Below are 26,910 nucleotides of genomic sequence, written 5' to 3'. Positions count from 1 at the left end.
AAAAAAAAAAAAAAAAAATTGATGAGCTTATCTCATTTTCCTACTTGCATAGTTAAATAGCAACTCACAACAGTGGACAACACCGCATGCGTGGGGACATCATCTTCCCCTGCCCCGAGCGCCATTTTTTTTTTTTCTCATTTCTTCAACCAACGCCTTAAATGGAAAACAACCAGTTTGCGTATATTTTGAGGAGCCAAATTAAGGACATCTTCGCACAGTGTAGTGTGTCGAACGAAAAGGGGGGGTTACGGAAGAGTGATTCTTGTGTGGATTCTCCACGTAAACGGATGAAATTCCCGAGGGGGAGGAACAAAATAGAAGAGCGTGGTTGGAATGGACATGAGGACACAGGATGGAGTGGTAGGAGACGGGAGAGCAATATAAAGAGGGAAGAAGCAGAATCCATTTTTGGACACGATGGAAAAACCCTACTGGTGCAAAGCTATACATCTCTAATATATGAGCACTGTGAAGAGAAGGTGAATGTTGTGTTAGCGAACAGAACGATGCATGAGGGGAAGGTAGAGATGCAGATAAGCGGAGAAGGGGAAAGCTTTCTCCTGCCCTGCAAATTGGATGGAAATATATTAAGTGCGTTTTCACCCCAACTTAAGAAAGGGGTTTACAATTTATTTTTTTTTATGAACAAAGAAAGGATGTACTCAAAATTGTTGTCCTGTGGAGTAGATAAGTTGAGCAAAGACATGCCATGTCTCCCCCTGCACGTGATCGAAATAAGTAATTTTGGTCATGTGGCTTATGGTAGAGGGGTAAATAAACAACCTGCATATAACATACGTGTAAACAACCACGTGCATACAAATAAGGGACTCCTAAATTTATATGGCCTTATAAATAAGAAGTATAACCAGATGGCTAATCGGGAAGGAATTCGTGATGGAAGGGTAACCCTGGGGACGGACTACCAACTCCACACCAACAGCGATAATCATTTTTATAATTTCCTTTCCGCTTACAAGGAGACATATACTGATCATCATCCACAGGTAAATGGGAAGAAGGGTGGGGGGGGGAAAAAAAAAGTGTATATAAATAACATGCACTTGGCTTGTGCGTTAAAATGTGATAATCATTTGGAGCAAGGTAGAATCCCTTGGTTGTACAAAAAATTATTGTATGACCAATGTCCTCATCGAGATAAGGTATCTATTATGAGTTACCATGCGCGTCTTCCTCGTGGGGATTTTTCCTCTGGGGGTCTCTCTGCGCATGTCTTTGCAAAGGATCAGTTGGGGGGCACGTACTCCATTTTCTCCTTCGACTTGGCCATGGGAGGGGTGATGGAGAAGAACCCACAGGTGAGCTCGCTCCTCCGGTTCAATTGCGAAGGAGATAGATGTGAAGATATGCGGCGGTGGAACTACGTGGAGACCATTAACTGCAGAAAGAATAATGTGGCGAGGAAATTTTACTTTTCCAACAGGGGGAAGAGGGGAATTGACGTGGAGTGTCCAGTGCCCGCTGAACTAATCAACAATAAGAATGCCTTCAAAACCTATGCGCCTGGAATTCGTCTTTCGGAGTGTGTTAGCCTATTTTTTGAAGACTGGAATTGCGACCTATTACCAATTGGGCCGTTCGTTCCTTCAGAGCATTTCAACATGGAGTGTGAAAAGGTGTGTGCGCAGATGAGGGAGTTATCCACGCTGGTTAGAAATGCGCATGGCGACATGTTATCATTTGACGACCTGTGCCAGGAGGGGCAAGAACGGGACGTCAGCAAGTTGGGGGGTACGGAAAAAAGGGGGGATAATCATCCAGTGGGAAAAAATGAACAGGGGAAAAAAGAGGAAGACGATGGACACCATACACAAGGTGAGAAGGGTCAAAGTAGTTCAGGCCAAGCGGACTCGAGAGTCCTCCCCCACGATGAGCACTTGAAGTGCGCCACGAAACAAACGTGGGAAGAGGCAGCCTCCAACTGCACACTCAGTAGCTTTGTCTCCTTTGTGATCACCATTGAGGGTAAAATATATCACAGTGTTCTTCCGATAAGTAGGCTTCTCCTTCTCTTCGTGGTTAACTACTGGATGCACTTCACCGATTAGTCCCACGAAGGGAAGGGGCAGTCACACTGTCCTCCCGTTCAGTGTTGAACCCCCGCCCCCCCACACATACAAATACATGATGCACAAAAACTGTGTGCTCATATTGGAAAAAAAAAAATATAATAAAATAAAGCAAATGCCACTCAAACAGTATCGTTTCGCTGCGATTTTTGAACATGTGTGTAGAGTGGCATGACGAGGGGGATAGAGTGGAGAAATTATTTCCTTTCTCCGCTTCACACACTCATCCACCCTAGTGGCAAAAGTGTTCACAAAAAAGCATCGCCAACTCCTCCAGCTGCTCCTCATCCATTCCATTTTCCAAAATGAGAAATTCTTCCGCCTTCCGGACGTTTTCCATTTCTCCGGAAGGAATCAATTCGACCTTGTGTCGTGCAAGCGCCGCTGCAATGACGTAGATAATGGACTCGTATATTATTTTTTTAAATGGTAGTAGGGGTTTTCCAAAGGAAAATGTTTGGCAGACGTTAAGGATGGTGGGCGCGATTGGGTGGATAGTTCTAGGCATATGCTGTGAGACATTCCTCAGGAACTCGTTTTTTCTGTCTCGCTCCTCTTCAGTTAGACACTTGGGGATAATGAATTCACTTCCTTGGAAGAAGTAAAATGTATACTGTGAGATGATCCCTGTGAGGATATCCCAGAGGACTACATAAAGGGACATGTCTTCGTACGCGCTACACTTGTCGGTGCTGTAGGTGTACTTATTTTGTCCCTTCACTTGCTGCACTTGTTCTTCGTCATCCGATGATTCGTCCTTATCATTGAGGAGATCTTCGGGGCATTCCTCTCCTCCGCTGTCGCCGTCTGTTCCTGAGAACAGGAACGGCGGCATGCACCTATTGAACGTCTCGTCGTACTGCTTGCTGATTTTTTTCTTCTTCTCCATCAACAGGTTTTGCAGCTTCTCGTTGTCCTCTTCATCAGGTGAAGCAGCGTCTTCCTTTTGTTCATCACGTGAAGCAGCATCTTCGTTCTCTTCATCAGGTGAAGCAGCATCCTCCTTCTCTTCATCACGTGAAGTAGCGTCTTCCTTCTCTTCATCAAGTGAAGTAGCGTCTTCCTTCTCTTCATCAAGTGAAGTAGCGTCTTCCTTCTCTTCATCAAGTGAAGTAGCGTCTTCCTTTTCTCTCCCCACCACGTCGCTCATTGCGCCCACGGACTCGGCCTCATCCTCCTCAGGTGCACCGCCACCCTCATTGGCCTGGGGAATCCCCCTTGTGGCTCCCCCTCCTCCGGGAGAGCTCAACAAAACGATCCTCCTCCCTTTCCTTTCCCGGTCGTGCTTGAGGTTAATTTCGCTCATCCGCTGCGCGGCGCACGTCCGGAGGTCTTTCTCAGTCTTCTCCTGTTCAACTTGCTTTTCCTCCGTTTGTTCCACCTGCTTCTCTTCCTCCACTTGTTCAGCTTGCTTCTCTTTGTCCTCCTGCTCCCCCCCCTCGTAGTCAAAGCCGATAACCTTGTTCGAATCGAAAAGGTTGTTTGTCAGGATGTCTTCAAAGAAGTGTTTATGGTTTGTAAAAATGGACTGCCTGACTTGTTCATACACTTTGGCCATTTCGCCATCGGGGGGTTCCGTCTCACGAGCGGCTTCTTCTTTCACCTCTTCATCACTAGCGCCTTGAAGTGTGACGGACTGTCCGTTCGTCTCCTCAGCTGGCTCTTCCCTCATGGTAGTTTCACCCCGTTGTGTTGGTTCACCGGAGTCAACCTTCCCCCCATGATCGTCCTCATCCGATTTAGAAGCGTCACCCGATTGAGAAGCGTTATACGTAATAATATCCTCACTTGGCGGAGAATCCTCCCCTTGTGCAGCACCCTCGTGGTTCACCTCCATGGAGGTCTTAGCCACACTATACACATCGACCCGTTCGTCTTTGAAGTACTCATACGTTTGTACGTCTTCATTAAATCTTACATTTTTACATTTATTATTTTTCCCCTGTTCTTTTTTTGTATAATTATCCCCCTCTTCTTTGGTGGGATGGTCCTCCTTTGTCTTCACTTGGGTATAATCTCTGAGTGATTCCACCAGGGGAAGAATTAACATTTTATTTCCATCTCGCTCATTGGATGTTTCCCCTTGTGGGTGGTCACTCCTCACCACGTGGTTAGGTATAACTTTGTCATTAGAAGAAATGTCTTGGGGGGATTCGTCGGTAATTTCCTCCTCATTGTCTTCACAGCCGTCCTGTTTCTCCACGATGATTGGAAAGAGGGTCTTTTTCAACTGATGGTTTTTCTGACTAACTTGATCCTTCACCGTTCTAATGGTGCATACTTTGTCTTCACCATTCACTGCATTATTCTTCTTGTTGTTCTTCTCGTGCGTGTGATGTGCATCCCCCTTGTCTTTTCCATCCATCTGCACCACTTCTCCCTTCCCGGACTTGAAAAAAATTTTATGGTTTTGAATGTACACGAGCTCTAAATTGTTGAGGAGTACATTAATGTCATGAAACTTAAAAATGGGGAAGAAGGTTAAGAACATGATATATATTAATTGGCACTTGGTTTTAAGGTTGGTCTTGTCTCCTCCTGCTCCTCCTGGTCCCCCCTTGGCGTTATTGGCATTTTTCGCATTCTTCGCAATCTCTTTGAGCAGGTGCAGGTTGTAATTCATGCAGCTGGCGGAACAAAACAAGTCGTAATATTCCCTGAGGTAAATGTTCTTACTTTTTGCGTCTATTTTGTATTTGCCCTTGTTGGGGGCGTTTAAAAATACGTTGTCACATGCATAGAAGCCACACTTGTTGAAGCTCCTGCGATTTATACAAACATCAATTAGGTTACTCTTGGAGAAGTACAGAACGATTAGGTTGTTCAGGAAGATCAGTAAATTTTTTATGAAAATGTCTTTGTTGCTTTTTATTTCATTGTCTGCGTTCAGGTTGAGGCTGCTTTCCCCTGAGCAGGGCTTTCCACCAGCGTGGTCCAGATGATTGTCATGCATCCCATCAACACACTGCTCATCGTCTACAACGGTGTTTATATAAGCACTAACCTCCTCTACATTAAAAAAATCATTAAAGAATAGCTTCTCCTGTTTCTTCTTTGGAACCCTTATGTATATGAGCAACGTTTCGAGTTTCCGGTGGAAAATTTGTGCCAAGTTGTTCAGCTTTGTTTCCCTCTCAAGGAGGTTTTTTTTTTTCCTGATTTGCGCACTCATTTTGTGAGGGTTGGCAGTGGGCAGCGGGTGGCGCAGCCGATAGCAAGCGACCCCCTCACTCGACATGCCAAGCTACACTCTCGTGCGACGACATATATTATATGTCGCGTTTATATCACCTGGTTATTAGCAGCTGCCCCTGAGAAGAGGTTCGCCTCACGCGGGGCACCACTTTTCGTAGCGTTGCAGCGACTTCAATGTGAGGGGACATCGCAAATGGGAGAAAGGTGGAGCTTTAAAAAAAACTTGAAGATAAAGTGAAAAGGCCCGCAAAAAATGGGGGGAAATAATTCTCACAAAAAAAAGGAGCAAAACAAATTTGGCAATAGGCCGGAAATCAAATTGACAAATGGAGGTCCAGTATTTTTGACGAATGCCGAGGGGCAAAAATATGAAGTAAAAAAAAAAAAAAAAAAAAAAAAAACTGCATGCGGACGACCATTTTGTGGTCAGGTACACGCCCGTGACACCCTCAACTCGTGGGAGCTCTCACAATGGGGCGTTTTCATGTTCGCCATGCTGCCACGTAGGTGTTTTTTCTGCCTCTACATTTCGCTGGATGCAGCCTTCTCTGCGTGTAGAACTTTCAACCACGGACTGGAGAAAGGGTCCCTCCTTGCCGCTGCCCCCTTTTCCTCTTTGGGGAACACTCCTTGTGGAGGTCATCCAACGGACAGCGGGGCGGGGAAAAAAACAGGGCGGCTACCACAACGCACCGTAGCACCTATGCGGATACCCGTTTTATTTTTCCTGTTTTTTTTTGTGTGCCAATGGGTGGGGGATCTCTTTTCTTTTCTGCGCAAGCCGACACGTGTATGTAAAAGGGGTACCACATGTGGTAGCGCAATGTGGGCGATATAAACATCCGCTTATATATATATAACATGTGACAGCTGCCTTTTTACCCCCACAGCCGGTGCACGCATCCCTGTGACTTAGAGGAATACCCCGGGGTTTGCGCCCTACAAAAAGGCGAAAAAAAAAAAAAAACAAAAGGGAAAAAAAGAGGGGAAAGAAAAAAAAAAAAAAAAAAAAAAAAATAAATAAAACACTTGGAACTTTCCTATCTTAAAAAAAAAAAAAATAAATAAAACACTTGGAACTTTCCTATCTTAAAAAAAAAAAAAAAAAAAAAAAAACACTTGGAACTTTCCTATCTTAAAAAAAAAAAAAAAAAAAAACATGAACTTTTTTCTATCTTAAAAAAATTTAAAAAACAAAAAAAAAAATACAGAACATTTGCAAAGCGTACCAAATCCGTGAAAAGTCGATGGCATAGGAAGAGACCACTGTGAGGAAGCTTCACATCATTTTTTTGTTCCCGACGGACGATCTTGCGGAAGAGAAAACATTAACAAATCAGGAGAGACGAGCGCGTAGCAGCAACTCCCCCGGTGGAAAAAGTATATACCCCTTTATACAGATATTCCTACTTGTGTGCGTAGGTAACATTTATGTTGTGCCATACGTGTATATGTGGTGTTCCAAGCGTTGTGGGGGAGAAGAAGAGTGTCGCTCAAATTCTCCGCGTGCTGCGAAGTGATAGGAAGGTCTGTCACGAGGAAAAAGTCCCATCAGGAGTAGCTTCCTCATAACTTGACAGTGTAGCAAACCGAACTTTGATGTAGCGGTTGTGCTGTGCACATAAATACACACGCAGAGAAGAGTTTCTTCCGCTTACGTTTTGTCTCCCAGCCACCTCCCCCTTGTGAGGACTACACACTCGTTAAGATAATTAAAAAAAAAAAAAATGGTAAGTGCTTTTTGAAGACGCGCTAAAATGTGTTTTTCTTCCATGTTGAGCATGCATAGTGTTGTGTGCCAGTTGAGGTGACCCGCGCGGGTTTGTTCATGCCTCCCCACGACGTCACTTCACATCTTCACCGCTTGGCCTTCTTCACCGCTTGGCCTTCTTCACCGCTTGGCCTTCTTCACCGCGTGGCCGTCTTCACCGCTTCACATCACTGCTCCGCCTGCCCCCTCAGTTCGCAAACAAGCACGGGTTCAACTCCGTCCTGAAGGATGGGTACCGGATCGTGAAGAACAACGAAGACGCAATCCTGAAGAACATCGAGGCGTGCAAAGAAATTTGCGGGATAATTCAGACGTCCCTTGGGCCCAAGAGTATGAACAAGCTAATCATTAACCACATCAACAAGAAGGTGGTGTCCAGTGACTGTATCACCATCCTGAAGGACCTAGAGATAAATCACCCAGTGGTAAATATTTTGAAAAAGCTTTCAGAGACGATGAACTATGAATATGGAGATTTCACAAATTACGTTTTTACCTTAACAACGGAGATGTTGGATAAAGCTAGCCATTTGATTCAACAAGGATTTAACATAAATGATATATTGAGTGGGTTCATTTTAGGATACAAGGAAATCGAGAGAATCATTTCATCTGAATTGGTTGCTTATAAAATGGAAAATTTCTGTGATGAAAAAGAAATTAAAAAAGTTATTAAATCTGTTATGGTCACGAAAAATCTTACAAACAATTATGAGTTTATAACTACTCTTTTAGCTCAATGTATAGCTACTCTCATGCCAGAAGATAAAGTGGAACTGTTTGATGTGGACAATATTAGAATATCGAAATTGAATGGAGGGAATTTAATCGATTCTGAGTTTATTATGGGGATGGTAATTACTAGGGATACACATGGAATTGTTAAGAGGAAAGAAAATGCAAATGTCATTGTGCTTAATTGTGGATTGGAAGCAGCTACGACGGAGACCAAAGGGACAGTACTCCTTAACAACGCACAAGAATTACTAAACTTCACCAAAGGGGAAGAAGAACAAATGAAAAAAATTATTTCAAGTATAAAAAAAGAAGGAGTAGATGTGATCATTGTTAATGGAGCCATCTCAGATATAGCACAACACTTTTGTGATGCAGAACAAATTATGACATTGAAAATTCCTTCCAAATTTGAAACCCTACGTTTGTGCAAACTTCTTAACATAAGTTCCCTTGTGAAGTTAGCAGTTCCTAAACCAGAAGAAATTGGAAAAGCCTCCTCCATATATGTCTCTGAAATTGCTTCCAAAAAAGTAACCATTATTAATTCGATTAATAAAAAGGTCAGTACGATTATCCTAAGGGGGGCCACATATAATCTGTTGGATGAAGTGGAAAGATGTATCCATGACGGAATAAATGCTATAAAAAACGCCATAAAAGGAAATACTTTTGTGTATGGTGGGGGTTGTATCGAAGTTCAGCTATGTGAACGACTTAAAAAATATGCTCAACAGTTAAAGGGTGTACACAATTACAGCGTTAAAATTTTTGCAGAATCTTTTCTCGTTGTTCCACGTATCCTTGCCACTAACTGTGGGTATAACAGCACGGATGTCCTGAACCAACTTATTAATGAACACAATAAGGGGAACACCGATGCTTGTGTAAATATAAATAAGGACTCTTTTATCACCTCCGCCAAGGATAACTGCATATATGATAACCTCAAGTGCAAGAAGTATGCTATCGATTTAGCCATGGACGCCCTCCAGACCATTCTCAAGATCGACCAGATTATCCTGGCCAAGCCCGCCGGCGGCCCAAAGCCGCGCGACAAAAACCCCGACTACGACGACACCTTTTAGGGGGAGCGCCCAAGCGGTGAAGCCGCGAAGCGGATGAGCTACGCTTCTTGCCCATGCAGCTCGGTAAACTGCTCCGCTGTCCTTTTCACGCCTTTGCGGAGGCGCCATTACGTGGCCACCACGTGACGCGACGCCTTTACTTTTATATGTGTACCTTTTTACACGATTTGAAGGAAACTCAGGATAAGTTTAGCACTATCCAACGTAGTGGAAAAAAAAAAAAAAAAAATACATACATATATATATATATATATATATATATATATATATATATACATACAACAGTGACGCGGCGTAATTGCGGCGAACTAAAAATCGAATGCGGTTTTCTGTACGACCATGTACCCCCCATATCAAGACGGGGGGCAAGTCATTTGCCTTTCTTTTAATTAAGCAGTCTTTTGTGGGGGGTTGGGAATCCAATGGAGCAAAAAAAAAAAATTACATCACATGGCGCAACGGTCATATATACGTCACACTGGTCTGCTTCATCATTTTGGTATAATGCACTTGAGGCCCATAATCCTGCAAAAAAAAAAAAAAAAAAATTGAAAATTGGAAAATTCGTAAAGATCATTAGTTCACACCTTTTATATTACATAGCTGCGTGGCGGAAATTACAAAACAAATTATCCCATAGGGGGGGGAAAAAAAGCCCATGCCATGCTCTACGATACACATCGTTTACAATGGCACGCGTGGCGACCCTCCTTACCATGACTTGTTGCTTCCGTCCCACAAGTTCCTACTTAGGTCCACTAGAATTTTATTGGCTGCCCTGAAGTCATTCGCATTAAGTGCGTTAACCATATTTACAATATTGTCATTTATTTGCTCATTAAACGACCCAGTGTCGAGCTTATCAAACAGCTCGTGCACCTTGATGGAGATGTCTTCTGCCTTTTTCTTTATTGGTTCCTGTGACATGTACCCATTTAGAAAACTGCTTATTGTTTTTTTAACATTATCTACGTTGTGTCTTCCCATGAACACGCCATTTTGTTCCTTCGTGGCCGTTTGTATCTTTTTGTTTTCGTTCGCCGTGGAGGTGGTCGTTGATCCAAGCTACGCAAGGGGGGGGGGAGGGGACAGGTGCGTGAGGGAAGCGTATTATAAAAGTGCACTCGGGAGGGAGAAATGTGGTTAATTAGGGCGGCTACACCGCGATGCGGCTAACAATGCCGAACAATCACACTTTTTTCTGTTCGTGTACCTGTTGAGTGGTCGTGGGGATTGGCCATGGGACCGGCATTCCGGGGGTGACAGTCAGTGCGCCGGCGATTGGGGATGTCGTACTGAGGCCTGCAGATGGGACAGTGGGGGGTGCGTTCCAAGTGAACCGATACACACACATATATATAGCAGCTCGCATCGCTGCATGCATATATACACACATCGCTGCAAAAGTGATTACATGAACCATTAATGCAGTACTCTATACACGGTGCTAACCTGATGAGGGGGGGCCGCTCGACTGGCCGCCTAGTCCAACCTTGTGCGTACTGTCCTGGAAAGAGGTGCCAAAACTATTTGGCTGCATGCCGGGAGGGCTCACTGCCCCTCCGTAAGGAGTCTGCTGATCCATGGACTCCCTCTTGAGAAACTGCTGCCCAGAGTTATCCTGCTGGAAGGACATACTATTCTGATTAGACGTGACGGGCAAATTTCTATTTACAGGGGGGGGGCCAGGTGCGATATTTTGCATGGAGGGAAAACTACGGTTGTTCATTTGGTTGGCTTGTGAAGGTGTGGGAGGAACAGGTGGAGGATTTGCCCCGGGTTGAATTCGTCTCTGGTTGGCATAGGACTGAGTGGAGAACATGGGTCCGCCTACACCAACTGGGGTTGGCGTGGTCTGCTTCTGATCGCCCTGGTCTGATTTAATACCCTGTGATGGGATATAATTTGAAAGGTTAGACATGGAAGCGTAGGAAGGGGGAGATGTGCCAATTGGACATGTACTCGAGGGTGGTGGTGGTCCTGAGGGGGGCCCCATGTATGAGGAAGACATAGTGCTAATGGATGGAGGCTTCACTGGATTGACGTTGCCGAGAGGGAAATTTTTATTTGATGTGCTTGCGAAGGATGCGCGTTGGGATGGAGGAGTACTTATAACTTGTGTGTTGAATTTGGTGGCGGGCATGGGAGAGTAACCCATGTGAGTGGAGTGTGGAGGTATGGACTGATTGGCCATTTGCATCTGTCCTGTCATTTGCCTGGGCATCGGAGGGGGGATAATCATGGAGGTGGCACTTTTAGTGGGGGAAAAGATTTTGGACTGATTAGGGTTCAAGCTACTACCCATAACATTGGACTTAAATTGTGGGCTCTGATTACCCTGTTGATAATTGTGATGCAGCATCCCCCCAACGGTAGATTTTACATGTAACACTTGGAAGGGGGACATAGGAGGTTTGACCTGACGACAAAGCATATGAGCACCACTGTTGAAAATACGGTCCCTCAAAATGAGGCTCTCTTCAGTTTGGTCTTCCTGCGTTAAACACAAAAATGTCATGGCAGCTTTCAATCGACCTGAATTAGCCAACAGCTCTGCATATTGATTAATTTTTTTATTCATAATAGCATTAAACATGTTATGCTTTATGGCCATTTTTAGGACGGTCATTTTTTCCACCATATTTTGAAGTACATTGAGGAGGGAATTTTGTGTGGAGGGCATGTCATTCCAGATTTGTACGGTCTGATCAAAGTTAGAAGCACATAGGTAGCAAATGGATGCTGCTCTTATATCGAATTTTTCATTTTGTAACCTCTTGGCTAATGTTTCACAGAGGTTATTAAAGTTGGCTTTATTTAATGCGTATGTACATAGAATTGAGAGAGCTTCTCCCCAGGAGGAGAGGTCGATCCGTTGAACTAGGAGGTCTAGCTGGTCATCCAAAATGTAATTCAAGCTCCTCATAAAGGTACTGTTCTGTTTATTAATATATAACGTTTTTGTTTTGTGCCACAGTTGTTCACCTCCAAAGGAGGACAGGAACAAAGCATCTGCCATTCGATTCTTGTGCAAACATAACTCTACTGCTGTTTCAATATTTCCTACCAAGACACACTCTTTAATGATGGACTCTATACCGGAATTCCAATTGGTCATATCATTTATTTGGTTTTTATCTTTGCTTCCACCCATTATGCCGTCTTTACTACCTCCAAGTGTGCTATTTGCACCCATCCCATCTTCATCATCGTACTCTTCATCCATCACTCCTCCTATTAAACTGGAAAATGTTCCCTTTCCTGTTTTCTTCCCTTTATCCTTTCCCTTTTTGTCTCCCTTGGATGTGGCATCTTCTACCCCTTTGTTTCCCTTCTGTTGCTTCTCCCCCTCTTTGATCTCTTCATTTTCTTTCTTCTCTCCGAGCTCCCTAAAAAATTTCTCTGGGTCCACATCCAACGAGGAGTTGAAGCTCTGTAAATTGTCCACCACCATGGGGGAGGTAGCAGCCGCAGCGGAGGCGGAAGGGGACGCGGCTCCGGTGTACATCATGTTCGGGTCCATGGCCCCTGCACCACCAGCCACAAATCCATTATTCATATGTTTATAATTTGCTGCCCCTGTCGCCATTAATCCCGCTACAGACGGATCCATGGTGCCATTATGAGCCAATAAATTGGAGGAGGAATTTTTCTTCGCTAACATTTTTTCCTTTTCCTCTTCATCGAATTTGTTAAAAATAAAACCTGGTTTCTTTCCCGTGCTGTCTTCAATTTTGTGTACAATTTCGTTCATGTCATAACCGAGATGCTTCACAATTCCTTCCTTTTGTGACGTACACAGGAGTTGCAACATTCTCCAGGTGAGTTTTTCATATTCGTCCTCCGTCTTGGCTATTTTACTTTCACAAAACTCGAAGTAGTTTCCGCTGGCGATGTATTTTTCGAATTTGTCTGCCTCTGAAATGAGCTCCATGTCGGTGGAATAGATGTGGCACTTGATGGGGAATTTATGTTCAGTGGCGCCGCTCCCCGCACCAACATCTGCACCGCTATCCGCACCAACGCCACTCACGCCACTCACACCGCTACCGTCCGGCTGTCCCGCCTTGGCGATAATCGCGGCGGTATTGTCAAAGCAGCAGATTTTCCCACCAAAGCCGAACGTAATCCCCGCATCCCTCTTATAAAAATTGGGGACATAATTGCTACTCATCTTCATACCATTATTAATGGAATTAATTTGAACGGTGTCCATGTTGGTAGCGGAAGCAAAAATGTCTGGAATGAAAGGAGACCACTTGGAGTAAATATTATTAGCAGAATTGTTGACCTCATTATACACATCAAAGTTATTATTACTCAAGTACCAACATTTGGTTGTGTCTTTCCCTGAAGAAATTAATAAATTCGTGTCTATGTTGCTGAAGCTGATGTCGTTAATCCCTTTTGAATGTCCAATGATTTCCTTAATGGGGTAATTTGCATTTCTTAAATCCCACAATTGTAAGCAAGGGCTTTTTTCATCATCATATGCAACTAAAATTTGTGTTGGCTGATTAGCTAGCCATGCAAGAGAGGAAGTTTTTGTTCTACTATGTGGATCCCTAAAACTAACAGCAGCTTTTTTTATTTTCAAATCCCAGATAACTGTATTTCCATTATTTGAGGAGGTAGCCAAAATGTGAGATACTTTTTGGTTCCAATTCAAACAAGTAATTTTTTGTAAATTATTTTTATCTAAATAAGGATCATAGGAAGTTGGAGAATAAATATTTTCAATATCTGTAATAAATAATTGTCCGTCATTTCCTCCTGTTGCTATTAAATGGTTTTTGTGTTTATTACATTCGAGACAATTAATGGAACCCTCATGTACATTTGCCTTGCTTAATATAAACTGTTCATGGGTTGGTTTTTCTACAAATAAATTTTGTGCATTCAATAAAATTACATCACCATTTGTTAATCCTCCTACTATGACTCCCTTGCTAAATTCATATGGACTGTCTGACTCAACAAAGCTGTTACTGTTTATCCATTCGAAGCTAGTTACATATTCATTAGTTCCTTTTTTCTTCCCACTTTTTTCACTTTTCAATGCTTCCTCAAAGTTTAGCTTACTTACAATCTCTAAATTTCTTCCATCATTATTCAGGTTAATGTCGAGAAGGTATACGTAGTTGTTTAGGTTGCTGCTGTTGGAGTACAGAAGGTTTTGTGAGGTGAAACAGGTTAGGTAGTTCTTGTGTTCTTTGAATGGGCACCAATCGATGTTGCCGCTGATGTTGATGCTCTTCAGTGCCATTTTTTTTTTTTTTGTTCAAGCGGGGACTTGGAAGTGGGTACAGGTATACACAAGTTCAAAACGGGGATCGTGGGGGGAAGCGACTACTGTGGAAAGCGGCTAGTGCAGCGCGACTGGTGTGGGGAAAAGCGACTAGTTGTGGGCGGACAGTAATATATATGTCCCACAGGCAATCACATATAACAAGCTGCCCTGTGAAGCAGCATATGTCCAGGGAATCACCCTCCCTCGTACGCGCGCGCGCCTTGCGTAGGATCAAAAACGCGCCACTACGCCCTCCCACTGCCAAAACAAAAGCTACTCGCGCGCACTATCAACCCCCTCCCGTCCTTTCTCTTTAACATTCCGGGGGTTGGTTTTGTTAAAACGCGACAATTACAAGTTTGTTGTTTCCAAATCAGTTTACATGAAGCAAAGTGGTATAATCACTGTACAGGTGACATGAATATATATATAGTATGCTATGTTTCACGCGTGGGAGAGGGAAAAAACCGGTCCGCGCGCATTCGCCTGTACAATTTGTGGGTGAAGCGATCTGGTGAATGAGTGGATGGTCCACGCGCCGGGTAGCGCAAAGGGGAAAAGAGGTGGCAGAGAAGTGGATAAGATGATAAGTCAATGAGCGGATAAGTGCATGAGTGGATGAACAGATGAACGGATAAATATGCGCTAGGAACGAGCACTGAGTTTATAAATATATCGTTAAGGCGAACTGAATGAAGCGCGAACATATTATTTTTTTTATCGAGCGGACCAAAGGAATCCCTGCGCGCGAACGCGCTAACGGTGCGCGCCTTCCCAGAGTTGCTGAGCCAATAAAAAAAGGCAAACCTCGTCGCGCGCATACAAGGGCGTGCACGCTTCGGGACGGTCGCAAAAAATGGGCACTCCCCCAAACCGTTAAATATCCGTTCACAGGTTTCCTTAAGCCGCTTCCTATCGTTGCTTTTCCGTTTTTTTTTTTTTTTTGTTTTGTTTTTTTTTTTTTTTGCTAACTGCGTGGATTAACAACAAGCGATTGATGTTGCGCTCTAATGGGATGTTCGGTAGGCCAAACACGCACACTGCCTGATGGGGGGTAGAGCGTGTTGGCTTTGACTGCCCCTTTGTCATTCCGCTTTGTGCGAGTCTACTTAGAAGTAGAAATATCCCTCCATGGGGCAAAATTCAAAATATATGAAGGGCTCCATGCAGGAAAAAAAAAAAGGACCCCCCTAGGTGCTCCTTTCAAAAAAATAGGAGCTATCTGTTTTTTTCTGTCAAGTACTTATACCAAAAAAAAAAAAAAAAAAAAAAAAAAAAAAAGGGGGGATGGGGGATATTCCCCCATTTTAGACGACTGTGAATGCCTTGAGGACTTGGTTTGCCTCAACGCGGTCCACGTCCTTCTTGGGCACGACCACCTGTGGTATTCCCCAGTGGGGGTGGATGGCCCCCGGGTAGACAAAGAGCTTCCTGTAATACAATTGACGCAGTCGATTGTTTGGCAGCATTCTCTTAACAGCTAAGTTTAAAATCATGGAGGGGTTTTTAGCAAAAACTGTTTTACAGGTTATAATTTTGGGTCCCTTGGAGTGACTCTTTCTGGTAAATTTGTATACCTTGGTGTCCCACGTATGACCATAGAATTTCACATGAATTGCATTTACGACTATGACACTGCTGCTGTTTACTCTGTTAGGGTTGTGATCGACTCGGTACTTTCCTTGGAGCAATTTGCTAATGCACACGCTAAGACTTCCAACGCTTTTATTATACGCGTCGATGACAAACCAGTTTCCCTTCTCCTTGTCAAATACGCTGATGGCATTTTGTGACACGTGTTCTTCTGCGAAGATATCCGTCTTGGGCATGTTCTTCTTGAGGAAGGGGGTACTTTTCCTGCGGGGGGGGGGGAAGTTTTGGCGCGATATGAGGCGGCACGACGCGCTTCAACTCGCTTCAACTCGCTTCAACTAACTTCTACACTCTGCAACACGCTTCTACACACTTTGTGGGGTCACTTATGCAGCAAAATTTGACCCCTTTTTTACACAGCTGTGACGCACACTCACCATTGCACATTCGAGAAGGGATTTATATGCTGCTCGTGGAAGGAGGCCTTGGGGTACCCGGCCAGTCTACGCGCGCTGATCCTAATCATCGTTCATTGTTGGTCCGCAGAATAGGGAAGGGTGGGAAGTGTAATAAAAACACTTGGCCCAGTGCGAGCCCGGCGGCAGGGCGAAGGGACACTAAATTGGAAATAACTCCAATTGTGTAGAAATATTTTCTGCAGGTTCTCCTCACCTGTTCGGGAAATGGTCAACCCCTTTTTTTTTTTTTTGAAAGTTTCGCTTTTCCTTTAAACCTTCGAAACGTCCACAAAAGGGAAGCCTTTGCGAGGCGGCTTATCCTTTGGGGGTACTTCCCTTCTAATGGTGAGGCTTTTTTTATTATGTTTTGTTTTGTTTTTTTTTCGTACCCTTGTGCGTACCTGTGCTGGTGCAAATTAAGTAGGATGGTCGTGTGGATGTGCACCCGCTGAGTTCTGACATGCCGTTCTGCGTGTTGGGGGGGAAGAAGCGGGACGAGGCAAAATTGGCATAAGTTTACCCCCAAGGTGCGTGCACAAAAAAGGGGACGTCCTTCTGCATCTCCTAAAAAAGCGTCGCATGAATATATTACACGGTATATAAAAAGGGAAACGGTGTGGGTGAGGCTTCCAAGGTGAAAAGTGTTTGCACATGAGCGGTAGTTGTTTAAAGCTAGCGAGGTATTATAAAAAATGGGGCAGAGGGGAACCTCTGTAGAGGTGCACTTTTGTGAGATCCCCCGTGTGTTACGTCTATATGACTGCTGCACGACTGCCAGCGCGTGTCCACTTGTGACCCCTGTAAGCGACCCCCCAGTGGATTTTCTAACACGGTATGAACAAAACGGACGAAGAGGAAAATAACCCCAGAGGGAAAAGGGGAGAAGAGGAATATGAAAATAAAGAAGAAAAGGGCAGTGCCATCATATATGATGACCAACCTAAGGAGAACTTTAGCATACCCCCATGTGATAATCACAAACGCGAAGGCGGAAGTGAATCTACGCAGAAGGACCTACAGTTAGAGGCATCCCTGGGCGAACCCCTTCACGTGGTCAACATGAAGTGCGACGATGTGCACTCGATTGTAAAGTATTTGTTGTCCGTGGAGAGGGAGGAATTTAAGGACAAGTGCCCCGCCCAGGGTGGCAAATGCGAGGGCAATTACGATGACAAATGCGAGGACGCCCGTGAACATGCCGAAGAGGATGGTGGAAGGGCTGATGCCCCCGCGGGTACTGAATATGTCACCGACCCCCCCAACGTGTCGCCTCAAAAGAGCCAAACGGACCACCTGGACAAGTACCACATAAAGTACAGGTCCATTTTGAACTCAATGGTAGATTACATTTGCTCGCATCCGAGTGTTAATTTTTTGGAGTTGAATAATAACAGGACGACTAGGGGTAGTGTATTGGGTAGGAGAAGACCGATAAAAAGCTACAACCACTGCACACGTGGTGGCCCCTCCCACCCAGATGACTCCACCCCTAAACGCATAAAAAGGATAAAACACACCACCACCACCACAAGTGATGAGGCATCCTCAAAAGGGTGTGAGTTAAGTTGGAAGGAATGTAGCCTTAATGACTGCACATGTGTCAGTGGGCTGGATCCCCCGAAGAGGAGAGATGATGTGTCCTGCTCAAACGACCCCAAAGGGGAGAAGTCAACAGGGAGAGGAATGGGTGTACCATACCACTTAGCAGAGGTGCCTTATGGGGAGCCTCAAAATGTGCAGAAGGGTTGGCCAAATGGAACGCTTCCTCCAAGTGACATTAGCGGAAGGCAATTCGAAAGAGAAATCGTCCCCAGTGAAACGACCTCCGATTATGTGAACGATTGGTGGAGGACAAAATGTGAGTGGGGGTACAACTCCAATTCGAATGACCCCGCGAACGTCACATATGAAAGAGAGAAAACAAAACCGAGGGAGACACACAAGACTCAAATGGACAACACACATAAAGTGGACACTATAAAGGCAAGGATAAAAACACTTCATAAAGAAATATTTTGCAGCCTTAATAAGCTAAGGGGGGGTAAGCACCGTGGGTGTATGGTCGGGGGAGACAACACTAAAGAAGAAAACAGAAGGGCAGGAGAAGATATTTCTACGCTGACAAATAAACCGGATAGGAATTGCATTTGTAATCATTTCAACTTGGTGGGTCACCTCCCCCTGTACAAAAATACCCCCAGTGATTCGAAAGGGGGAGAAGTCTATGTACATGCTCCATGCGAAAGGAAGAAAAGCGTGATAAGAAGCTTGAACAGAATTATGCGCACCCTTTTACCTGAAGGAAGAAAAACGATCCTCTCATGTGTGAGTACAGATGAGGATATGTATGTTTGGAGCCACGTCCGTTTTGCTGACTTCAATTATTCTCATGGAGAGGTCATGCAGGTGGGTCCCTCCTGTCTGGAACCTCTCCCAAGTGGAAAAACCTCCAACTATTACTCCTCCCTTTTGTACACTGGGAAAAAAAAGAGCAGGTGCAAAATGGGCAAGGTGCACGACGACATGGGCAACAACGACACGGTCAACGACGCGGCTAACGACGCGGTGGACACGATTGAGCAAAAGGAGAAAATACAATTTTACTTCCACATCAGGGAGTTCACGAGGCAGCAGTACAAAATAAATATGCTTGGCGAGTATCTCAAGGTGAAGCAGCTTACTGAGTGGAGTCGGTATTTGGGAGGAGATTCCTGCGGAGGGGAGCGGGGCAACTACAGCAGCGCCCACTTCATTCGTAGGGAGGTACACATAAAGCGCTTCGAACTTCTGCACCGATTTTATGTACAATTTTTACGGAGGTTCTACTTGGAGGGGGACACTTCCACGGAGGAAGCAACCTTGGTCCGGTTGAAGTGGCACATGTGCGGTGTGGACAAATGCTCCAGCGACAACGCTGATCAGGTCAATCCGGACACAAGTCGAGAGGTCGGGCTTCAGCCCAGCGCCAGTGCCAGAACCAGTATCACCGCGAACACCCCGATGAGTACGAAGGACATTTCGGAAGCGCGCGAGATGAGGCTCATTTACAGGTGCGCAAAAAGGATAAGACATTTTTTACGAAGGGTCAGAATGGATGAGCTGGAAAAGCTTCCCCTTAGGAACATGAGAAAAATTGTGACATCCCTGTGTTCAATGTGCGATGTTAGGTACGGGTCGTTCCTCTCGCATGAGCTGTTCAGGTTTGTTTTTAAATCGGCGGGGCGCAGGAAGCGTGTGGAGAAGGAAAGGCAGTTGGATCGAACGGAGAGGGAGGAGCTCCCCCATCAAGCGAACCATCCACGCCCCATCGCGCAAAGGAGACCAGTAAAAATAATCCTCAAGAGGAACATAAAATCAGGAAGAGATCCCCAACTGGAAAAGCACTTCAAACTGGATGACGGCCCAGAGAGGAATGGCAGAAATGGGGAGGGGATGGTTAAACATAGGGTAGAGGAGGAGGCTAGGGAGGACTCCCCAAATGGACCAGTCGTGGACCATCCTACCGCGTCTACCACAGCACCTCCAAGTGAGGATCCTTCTCATCCTAACGTCCTCATCGAAGAGGTGAAAAAAAAAAACATGATAAAAAAAAAAACAGTCCAAGTGGAAACAAAAAAAAAGACAAGGGACAAATGCGGAAGGGATGTAAAGGGATCCGACAAGGGGAAGAAGAAAAGAACCCGCACAGAAAAAACACAAAACGATGAACATGTCGTGAAGAAAAGGAAGAGGGTAAAATCTCCCCCCGGTAAATACTTACCAGAAACTGATATTAAAAATGAGAAAGGCGATAAACAAAGAAAAGGAATAAAGACCAGCACCTACCGTAGTAAATATTCCCGGGGCACCGCTTCTCCCCCCAGTGAGGAGAAAACAAAGCGCAGCAGGCTGGGTTGCAAAATAGGTAGAAAGGAAGCCAGTGAAAGGTGCATTTATTATGTTCATTTGAAGGGGCAGCTGGGGGTCTATTTGAGTCCCCAAATGGAGGTGATGTATGAGAGGCGCAATTTATTTTTTAAAGGGGATGAAGGGAAGAGGCAACCCTTGGACATGCACTTTGACCAGGTTTTTTCTCGCGTCTTTTTCAGCAAAATTTTGCCGACATGTGTAGAGGATGTCTGCGTTAGGAAGGTCTCCACTGGGTCCCCCCAAAGAGGGGGCGACAAAGATCGAAGGGGGGGAAGCGGCAGTATGCACAGCCGTGGCAGTGGTGACCGTGGAAGCGATCACGGAAGACGTTTCTCCGCAGAGACCAGCACCGAGAAGAGAAAAAACTTCAGGGAACGCACCACCAGTAAGGTCCACAAGCTGAAGAGGGACCAAGTTGTCACTCTCTTTAAAATTTTGTATCAGCATTTTTATAAATGCTTTTCCAAGCTGAACGTGTGTTCCTTGCTGGGGACGTATTGCAGTGACCGTTCTGTGAGTGATGGAGAGGGGAGTGGAAGTGGTGAAACCATCTCACAACAGGGGGATCCCCCTCGCGAAGTGGGCGAAGTGGGTGAAGTGGACAAAGCGGACGAAGCGCAGAACGCATATTATTACCACACCTTTTTGAGCAGCTTCCCCCCCCTAAGGGATAAAAAAACTGTGGCATGCGCGCCCCAAGACTTCTTCAAATCTCTTAACAAAAAATTCATCCGAACAGTCATTTATCATGTGAATAAAACGCTGGGCGATTTTTCATTTATTCAAAAATTGTTCGACGAAAATGAACTTATGGAACGAGTGTGTACAGGCAAAATTGTGAAAACGTGTTGGGATTGCAGTGATGATGAGGCGACCTTTCGTGAGGAAGACAGATATTATAACGTCATTAAGGACCACTTTGTGAAAGTCATTGTCCCCTTTTGTGAGGAAAACAGCTGTTAGGGGGAAGCTACCTTTTTTTTTTTTTTTTGGTGCGTGGTGGCTGTATATACATGGCCAGTTTGTCCTTATTATGTTTTTTTTTTTTTTTTCCCATTTGTGCTCTTGGGCTAGACGCCCACTTTGGCAAATTTATAAAAAGACTGTTGTTTCGTTGTAACTGTTTTTTTTTTCTTCTCCATGTGGATAATCCAGGAGTGAAAAGCGTGAAAGGTATTTCAGGGAAATCCATTTTAACAAGCACAAGGAGTTATGGGGTTATATATGCGCGACGAAAAAAGGAAATTAAAGCGGGGTAACACGAAAAAGGGCAAATTAAAAGCCTGTAAAATAATGCCCAGCAAAATTGCCAAGCACAATGGCTAAGCAAAAATGACCAAACAAAATAACCAGGCCAAACGAAACAAATAGGACGGCGCTTTTTTCGCCAGTGCAGCGAAGGCGTGATTAACCATATCGCCACGTCCACTCGGCTGCGTCCTTCAACCGAGGTGTACAAAAATCCTCAAAGCGGCGTGTGCCGAGGGGATCCCACCTCACAGTTTAATGTACTTAACGTTATCTCTAATGTCGAAGGGGTTGCTCTTCTTGTTCATCATTTTTTTCTCGCTCTGCGGGGAGGGGGGGGATAAGTGTGGCAAAGAAGTGTAGCGATAAAATGTGGCAAAGAAGTGTAACGAAAAAATGCAGCGAAAAAATGTGCAGGACAAAAAGCAATAAACACACAGGGAGACAAATGAGGGCGAACAGGGCGTACCTTCATCAGGAGTGCGTTTTCCTTTTTCATCTTCCTGTTCAGCCGTTGGGCCTCTTTGACGGACCTCTTGCGCTCCCTCTTCTCTTCCGGGGTTTCGTTTTTGCCGCGCGTGGTGTTTATCTGCAGGTGGGGAAGGAGAGTGAGCGGTTAGTACGCGGTGTGCAGAGTGTTAACACATGGGCGTTTGACGCAGGAGACAGTGACTTCTCTCTTCATTGCTTTGTCTCCCTTGTGCTCTACTTCACCCCGTCGGGCGAACTACTTACATTTTCCAGGACTAGGTAGCTCTCCAGTTTGGCCTCTTCGCTGACTTTCTCCTTCTCCTTGTCCTTCCTCTTCGGGTTGGCGCTACCATGAGGGAGAGGGTTAATCAGCAGGCTGGCAGAGGCGGGGGTAGAAACCTTCTTAGGGATAACTAACTTGCAAGGGTGGTTTGTTGTGTTCGTCTTTGTCGTGAGGATTGTTTCGCAATCGTATGACAATGATGAAGAGGACGCATCGGAGGAGGAGAATGAAAATTCCCCGGATGCGTCCGAACGGGAGTTCTCCTTCTCAGCACCCTCCCCCCCACGATGACCTTCTTCCTCTTTTTGTGAATTTAACATTTGCAAAATTTTGATCTTGTCCTCTACATTTACGTGGACAAGTGTATTATCTGTATTATTTGCTGTACGATTTTTTTTTTTTTTTTTTTTTTTTTTACAAGTATATTTTTTATTTCATTTAAATTCTTGTTTTCAACTTTTTGCATTTCCCGTTTGACCAGATCGCTTAGCTTTAGTGCATTCGGGTCGCCATTCTTTGCGTCTGTATCTTTTTGTTTTTGCTTCTGATATGTGGAGACTTTTTGGTGTGTACTTTCATCAAAGATGACGTATCCGTTCTCTTCCGGGTTGCTTCCTTCATCTCCGCTGTCGCTGCTAACACTACCACTACGAGGGTGGTGATTCGCTGCAGAACGATCTGCCTCCACATCGCTAACCTCCGCGTCGGTCTTGTCTCCGTTCTGGCTGTCGCTCATCTCGTTTAGCTGCATCGGATCGGCAGTCAAATAAGTGACATTGGCACCGCCCATGGGGAAACTCCAGTCGGGGGTACCCCAAATGAGATCCTTTGGTACATCCAACTTATCCTCACCATTCACATCCTGTGCTTCGTACACAAAATTATCATTGAGTTCTTCGTAGTTGTCCTCTTCGAACGTTTTAAACAGCTCTCTTTCCTCTTCATCTGTAGGCTTCACCTCAAAAAAGTTATTTTCTGCTTTGGACTTTGCACTTACAAAATTGGCACTTATACTCTTTAAGTGTTGTTCATAATCATACCCATCATCTGGAAAGTAACAGTCTCCATCGAGGTAGGCCATGGGGTCTTCCTCCTCCTCTTTCCGTCTTCCTTTGATTTTTTTTTTTTTTTTTTTTTTCTTCTTCTGCTCATCCATCGTCTTGTGGTTCGTCTCACTTGTGTTGTCTAGGTCATGTTCCCAGAGTTCGCTTTCTCCATTCTGCTTACTAGCATAACTTTTTGTGTGTTCTTGTGTCCCCTTTGGCTGTTCCTCCAGTGAATTTTCCAGCCTAAGGGTAATAACATTCTTCTTGTCCTTCTTCTTGCCCTTCCTCTCGTTTTGGGAAGACGTAGAGTACGAAGAGTTAGAACCGAGTCTTCCGTAAATTTCCCTGATGAGTATTTTCTTTTCACTTTCAGTTAGTTTTTCTTTAATGCCAAAATCTGTTGGGTCCAAGTTTTCCATCAGCGATGACAACTCCGTGTCGTCCAAAAAAAAATCATTCGCTTCATCTTCTTCACAAGACTCTTCATCAAACTCATGCTTTTCATTTTCACTAAATTCACAGACTACTGGGGGTTCTCGGAAGGTCACCTTTTTGATTTGGCAACCACCTCCACTGCGTCCCGCTCCTCCATTTTGTCCTGGTCCTCCACCGCTTCCCCCTTTTTTCATGGTCATTTGAGGTAGCTCAAGTTTGGTACCTCCCAATGAAAAAAGAGAGAACAGAAAAGGACGGAACTGGGAAAGGCGTCTCACGTCAGAAGTGCTGCCTCTCCCTCTCACTTCGGCTGAATATCAGCGCCACAGCTTTGTTAAACCTTTTCACTCTCTGTATAGATCTACCGCACAAATGGGGAAAAAAAATATAAAGATGCATGCTCCCTCGAAGGACGCATTTGCGGACTCGTTTTTAGCAGCGCTTCTCCAATAAAGGCTGGAGAAAGAGGAATTCTTTTTGGCCTTAAAAAATGGAAAACAGCAATGCGTGCCGGGACGAGAGGGGTAACCCCCACATTCTCTTAAATTCGCTTATCCCTTGTACAAAACGCGGAAAGGATAAGTATAGAGTTGGTGGTCGTCCTTTTCTCCTTCTTCCTTCTTCGTTCCAATTTATTGTTCTTACGCGAAACATATCACTTGTAATGGGAGCCATGCGACTTAATTTTTTTTTTTTTTTTTTTTTCTTAATTTTGTCACGTAACAAAAATTAACGATGTTGGAGGAGAGACTGTTTATACTATACTACCTCTGAAAAAGTCGGGATGTTTTCCCTCATTCCAATTTTGGTAGGCCCTCACGGCGCCGCGTAGGGCGGGGCAGGGTTGCGCGCATGGGTTGGGACAGCGCCTGGTCGAGTTCGCACCTGTGTGGAAGTGCAGACCGCTTTATTATTTGCGCGTACTTTGATTTGCTCTGTTTATTTTAATTAATTTTTTTTTTTTTTTTTTTTTTTTTTATTCATTCTTTAAAAATTACATATATATATATATTTTTTTTGGGATACCCGCGAAGGGTAGACCATCTGAACAACTGCGTGGTGCCCCATTTTTACGGCAACATCACACGTTCGGGGGAAGAAATAAGCCAAACGAGCAAAGCACAGTTGTGGTGTGGGCAGCACTGACAACGAACCTGTGAGCCCGCACCACGTGCCCAAGAGTATATCTGCTGCGTTTTGCTAGACGAGGAAACGGGAAGGAAATTCCCCCGTAAATCAGCTGCATATCAAAAACATAGTGGGCACACACACAAAAAAAAATATATATAGTTACGCAAAATGGCATTTTTGGGGGGGAGAACAAATAAAGAAAAGGATTTTCCCCTCTGAGCATTTAACAACGGCTGGCGCCCTACACGTGCGTGCAGCGATGAGGGGAGCTTTGCTAGGGATGTGCTGAGCGGGGTGAGGAAGCTAATGGGTATGATGCATTATATACACATATATATATTACCCTGTTTGGCTGCCCCCCTCCCTGTCCAAGAATTTCTTTAAGGCCTGCCATCAGGAAAGGCACACGTTGGGAAAGTAAGTTGTACATCGCGTAAGTGTACAACTAAGGGTGTATGAATCTGGTCACGCGAAATAGTTTGTGCACGATACAAAAATACGCCCAGTATGGGAACCCCTCGCCCCCTTGTTAATATGTCTTATCTGTGGAGGAGGACATTCCTTCGGCCCGCTTGGCATTGGAAAGGCATAAACAGAGCTCTACTCAGTGGGCAGAAACAAGCACCATTCACTTCCTATTTCCAACAAAGGAAGGAAGAAGCCATAAAAGAAACGGAAGAATCTTACAATTTAGAAGACGCCTTTCTAAGACGTATATCAAAAATGAACAACAGTGCGTTGGCACACACATGTGAGGATATTAACAAAAGGAAAATGAATAATCATTACATATGGGAGTTAGTTTACGACAGAGTGAAAACAATTAGAAACTCATTCAGTGCAGACGAGTTGGTTGTTATGCTTCATGCCTACTGTAATAGCTTGTCGTTTGATCCCAATTTTACCCATTTGGTAAATTTATTTTGGGATTTGTTAGAAGATAAGTTAGAGAGCCTGAACTATTTATCGCATATAGCTTTATACTACTGTGCAGAAAAAACAAAAAATGAAAAAAAAATGGAACAAATTACTGCTTTGCTTCAAAATGCTTTGCTAAAGAATGGATCCGCCGAAATGAAACTCACGGAAATGGGGCTACATATTATTTTAAAAATTTTCTGCAAGAACGAAAAGATAGTGATTCAAAAAGAACATGTAACAGCTGTTGGAGAACTTATACAAAAAGTGGATGTGAAGGAGGTGCGAAACGTATTGTTATGTCTATTTTTTTTTTTTAAATATAACTCTTTTGATGAACCTTTCCTTGCCATTTTAAAAAAAATTCAGGAGTTACTAATTTTTAAGAAGATAAATCCGTGTACTGTTTTGAAGTGCTTGAGCGTTACGCCGAAGCTTTGCAATGAAAATGCCGCCGCACTGCAGGGGGTTAGGAGTACTGTGTGCGTTGCTCTCCTGGCGCAGCGAATAAGCACTGGGAGGTAGCGGGTTCACGCGCGTTCTACCGTTGGCACGTGCTTTCCCGTAGGTGATATCCAACAAGTGCGTGTATTGGAGGTGGGTGAAAACTTCCCCGTCCCGCGGTCACCACGAGGCATCGTTCTGTCTCATACGTGTTTGCTTATGCATTTGCCTATCTATTTATAGTTACTCATTTGCACGTTTTATGTACCGCTTTATTCATAATTTCGTGTGAGCGCTTATATGCATTTTCTGCCCTGGTCGGTCGTACACATTACGTGTGGGGTCAACTCGGCGTGGGCGATAACGTGTGGTACGCAGGCGAATGTAAATGGGCAACGGGAACCAATTTATTTGACGTGGTTTCGCTTGCGTTGGTTTAACTACGGATTGTTTTATTTGAAGTTACTTTTTTTTTGTTGTTCTCAGTAGCCACCCGAATGAGCTTCACTTCGGAGTGTCATTCTTTTTTTTTTAAAAAACGTTCCTACACCGGAAGTTCATTTTAACAAAACATACAACGGGTTTACAACTACCAATTGGGCAGGGGGGGCCCACCACAGCGTCACCTCCCCATTTTCATTAATTTTTAAAAGTGCAATTTTTCACACAAAGTGAGATAAAAAGGCTTGCCTGAAAATGTTGCCAACTTTTTTCTTATAAATGGTGAATAAAAAAAAAAAAAAAAGAGCAAACAGGTAAAAAAGCAAGCGAAGGGACGCCAAATGGTTGCAAAAAAAAAAAA

General features: G+C 44.4%; 8 protein-coding genes across 8 annotated transcripts; 4 read left to right on the top strand and 4 right to left on the bottom strand.

Annotated features, from left to right (window-relative positions):
* Positions 1-161: 161 nt before the first annotated feature.
* On the top strand, positions 162-2,072 carry AK88_05079 (uncharacterized protein; the record flags this gene model as incomplete). The annotated part of the gene is made up of 1 exon (XM_012482681.1): positions 162-2,072. One exon carries the CDS (start codon positions 162-164, stop codon positions 2,070-2,072), a length of 1,911 nt encoding a protein of 636 aa, XP_012338104.1.
* Positions 2,073-2,325: 253 nt separating this feature from the next.
* On the bottom strand, positions 2,326-5,265 carry AK88_05078 (uncharacterized protein; the record flags this gene model as incomplete). Its single annotated transcript, XM_012482680.1, has 1 exon — positions 2,326-5,265. The coding sequence occupies one exon, from the start codon at positions 5,263-5,265 to the stop codon at positions 2,326-2,328; it is 2,940 nt and encodes a 979-aa protein (XP_012338103.1).
* A 276-nt stretch (positions 5,266-5,541) lies between these two features.
* Positions 5,542-8,882, top strand: AK88_05077 (T-complex protein 1, theta subunit; the record flags this gene model as incomplete). The annotated part of the gene is made up of 2 exons (XM_012482679.1): positions 5,542-5,661; positions 7,251-8,882. 2 exons carry the CDS (start codon positions 5,542-5,544, stop codon positions 8,880-8,882), a joined length of 1,752 nt encoding a protein of 583 aa, XP_012338102.1.
* Positions 8,883-9,593: 711 nt separating this feature from the next.
* AK88_05076 (uncharacterized protein) lies at positions 9,594-14,148 on the bottom strand (the record flags this gene model as incomplete). The annotated part of the gene is made up of 3 exons (XM_012482678.1): positions 9,594-9,947; positions 10,096-10,184; positions 10,335-14,148. 3 exons carry the CDS (start codon positions 14,146-14,148, stop codon positions 9,594-9,596), a joined length of 4,257 nt encoding a protein of 1,418 aa, XP_012338101.1.
* A 1,331-nt stretch (positions 14,149-15,479) lies between these two features.
* AK88_05075 (ribosomal protein L13) lies at positions 15,480-16,291 on the bottom strand (the record flags this gene model as incomplete). The annotated part of the gene is made up of 2 exons (XM_012482677.1): positions 15,480-16,029; positions 16,203-16,291. The coding sequence occupies 2 exons, from the start codon at positions 16,289-16,291 to the stop codon at positions 15,480-15,482; spliced, it is 639 nt and encodes a 212-aa protein (XP_012338100.1).
* A 766-nt stretch (positions 16,292-17,057) lies between these two features.
* AK88_05074 (uncharacterized protein) lies at positions 17,058-21,095 on the top strand (the record flags this gene model as incomplete). The annotated part of the gene is made up of 1 exon (XM_012482676.1): positions 17,058-21,095. One exon carries the CDS (start codon positions 17,058-17,060, stop codon positions 21,093-21,095), a length of 4,038 nt encoding a protein of 1,345 aa, XP_012338099.1.
* A 533-nt stretch (positions 21,096-21,628) lies between these two features.
* AK88_05073 (uncharacterized protein) lies at positions 21,629-23,809 on the bottom strand (the record flags this gene model as incomplete). Its single annotated transcript, XM_012482675.1, has 4 exons — positions 21,629-21,703; positions 21,850-21,969; positions 22,095-22,475; positions 22,553-23,809. The coding sequence occupies 4 exons, from the start codon at positions 23,807-23,809 to the stop codon at positions 21,629-21,631; spliced, it is 1,833 nt and encodes a 610-aa protein (XP_012338098.1).
* Positions 23,810-25,253: 1,444 nt separating this feature from the next.
* On the top strand, positions 25,254-26,189 carry AK88_05072 (uncharacterized protein; the record flags this gene model as incomplete). Its single annotated transcript, XM_012482674.1, has 1 exon — positions 25,254-26,189. One exon carries the CDS (start codon positions 25,254-25,256, stop codon positions 26,187-26,189), a length of 936 nt encoding a protein of 311 aa, XP_012338097.1.
* Between the last annotated feature and the right edge of the window lie 721 nt (positions 26,190-26,910).

The sequence above is a fragment of the Plasmodium fragile genome (genome assembly GCF_000956335.1).
Source record: "Plasmodium fragile strain nilgiri unplaced genomic scaffold supercont1.92, whole genome shotgun sequence".
NCBI lineage: Eukaryota > Apicomplexa > Aconoidasida > Haemosporida > Plasmodiidae > Plasmodium > Plasmodium fragile.
The sequence above is the reverse complement of the archived record's forward strand: the minus strand, read 5'-3'. Positions and strand labels throughout refer to the sequence as shown.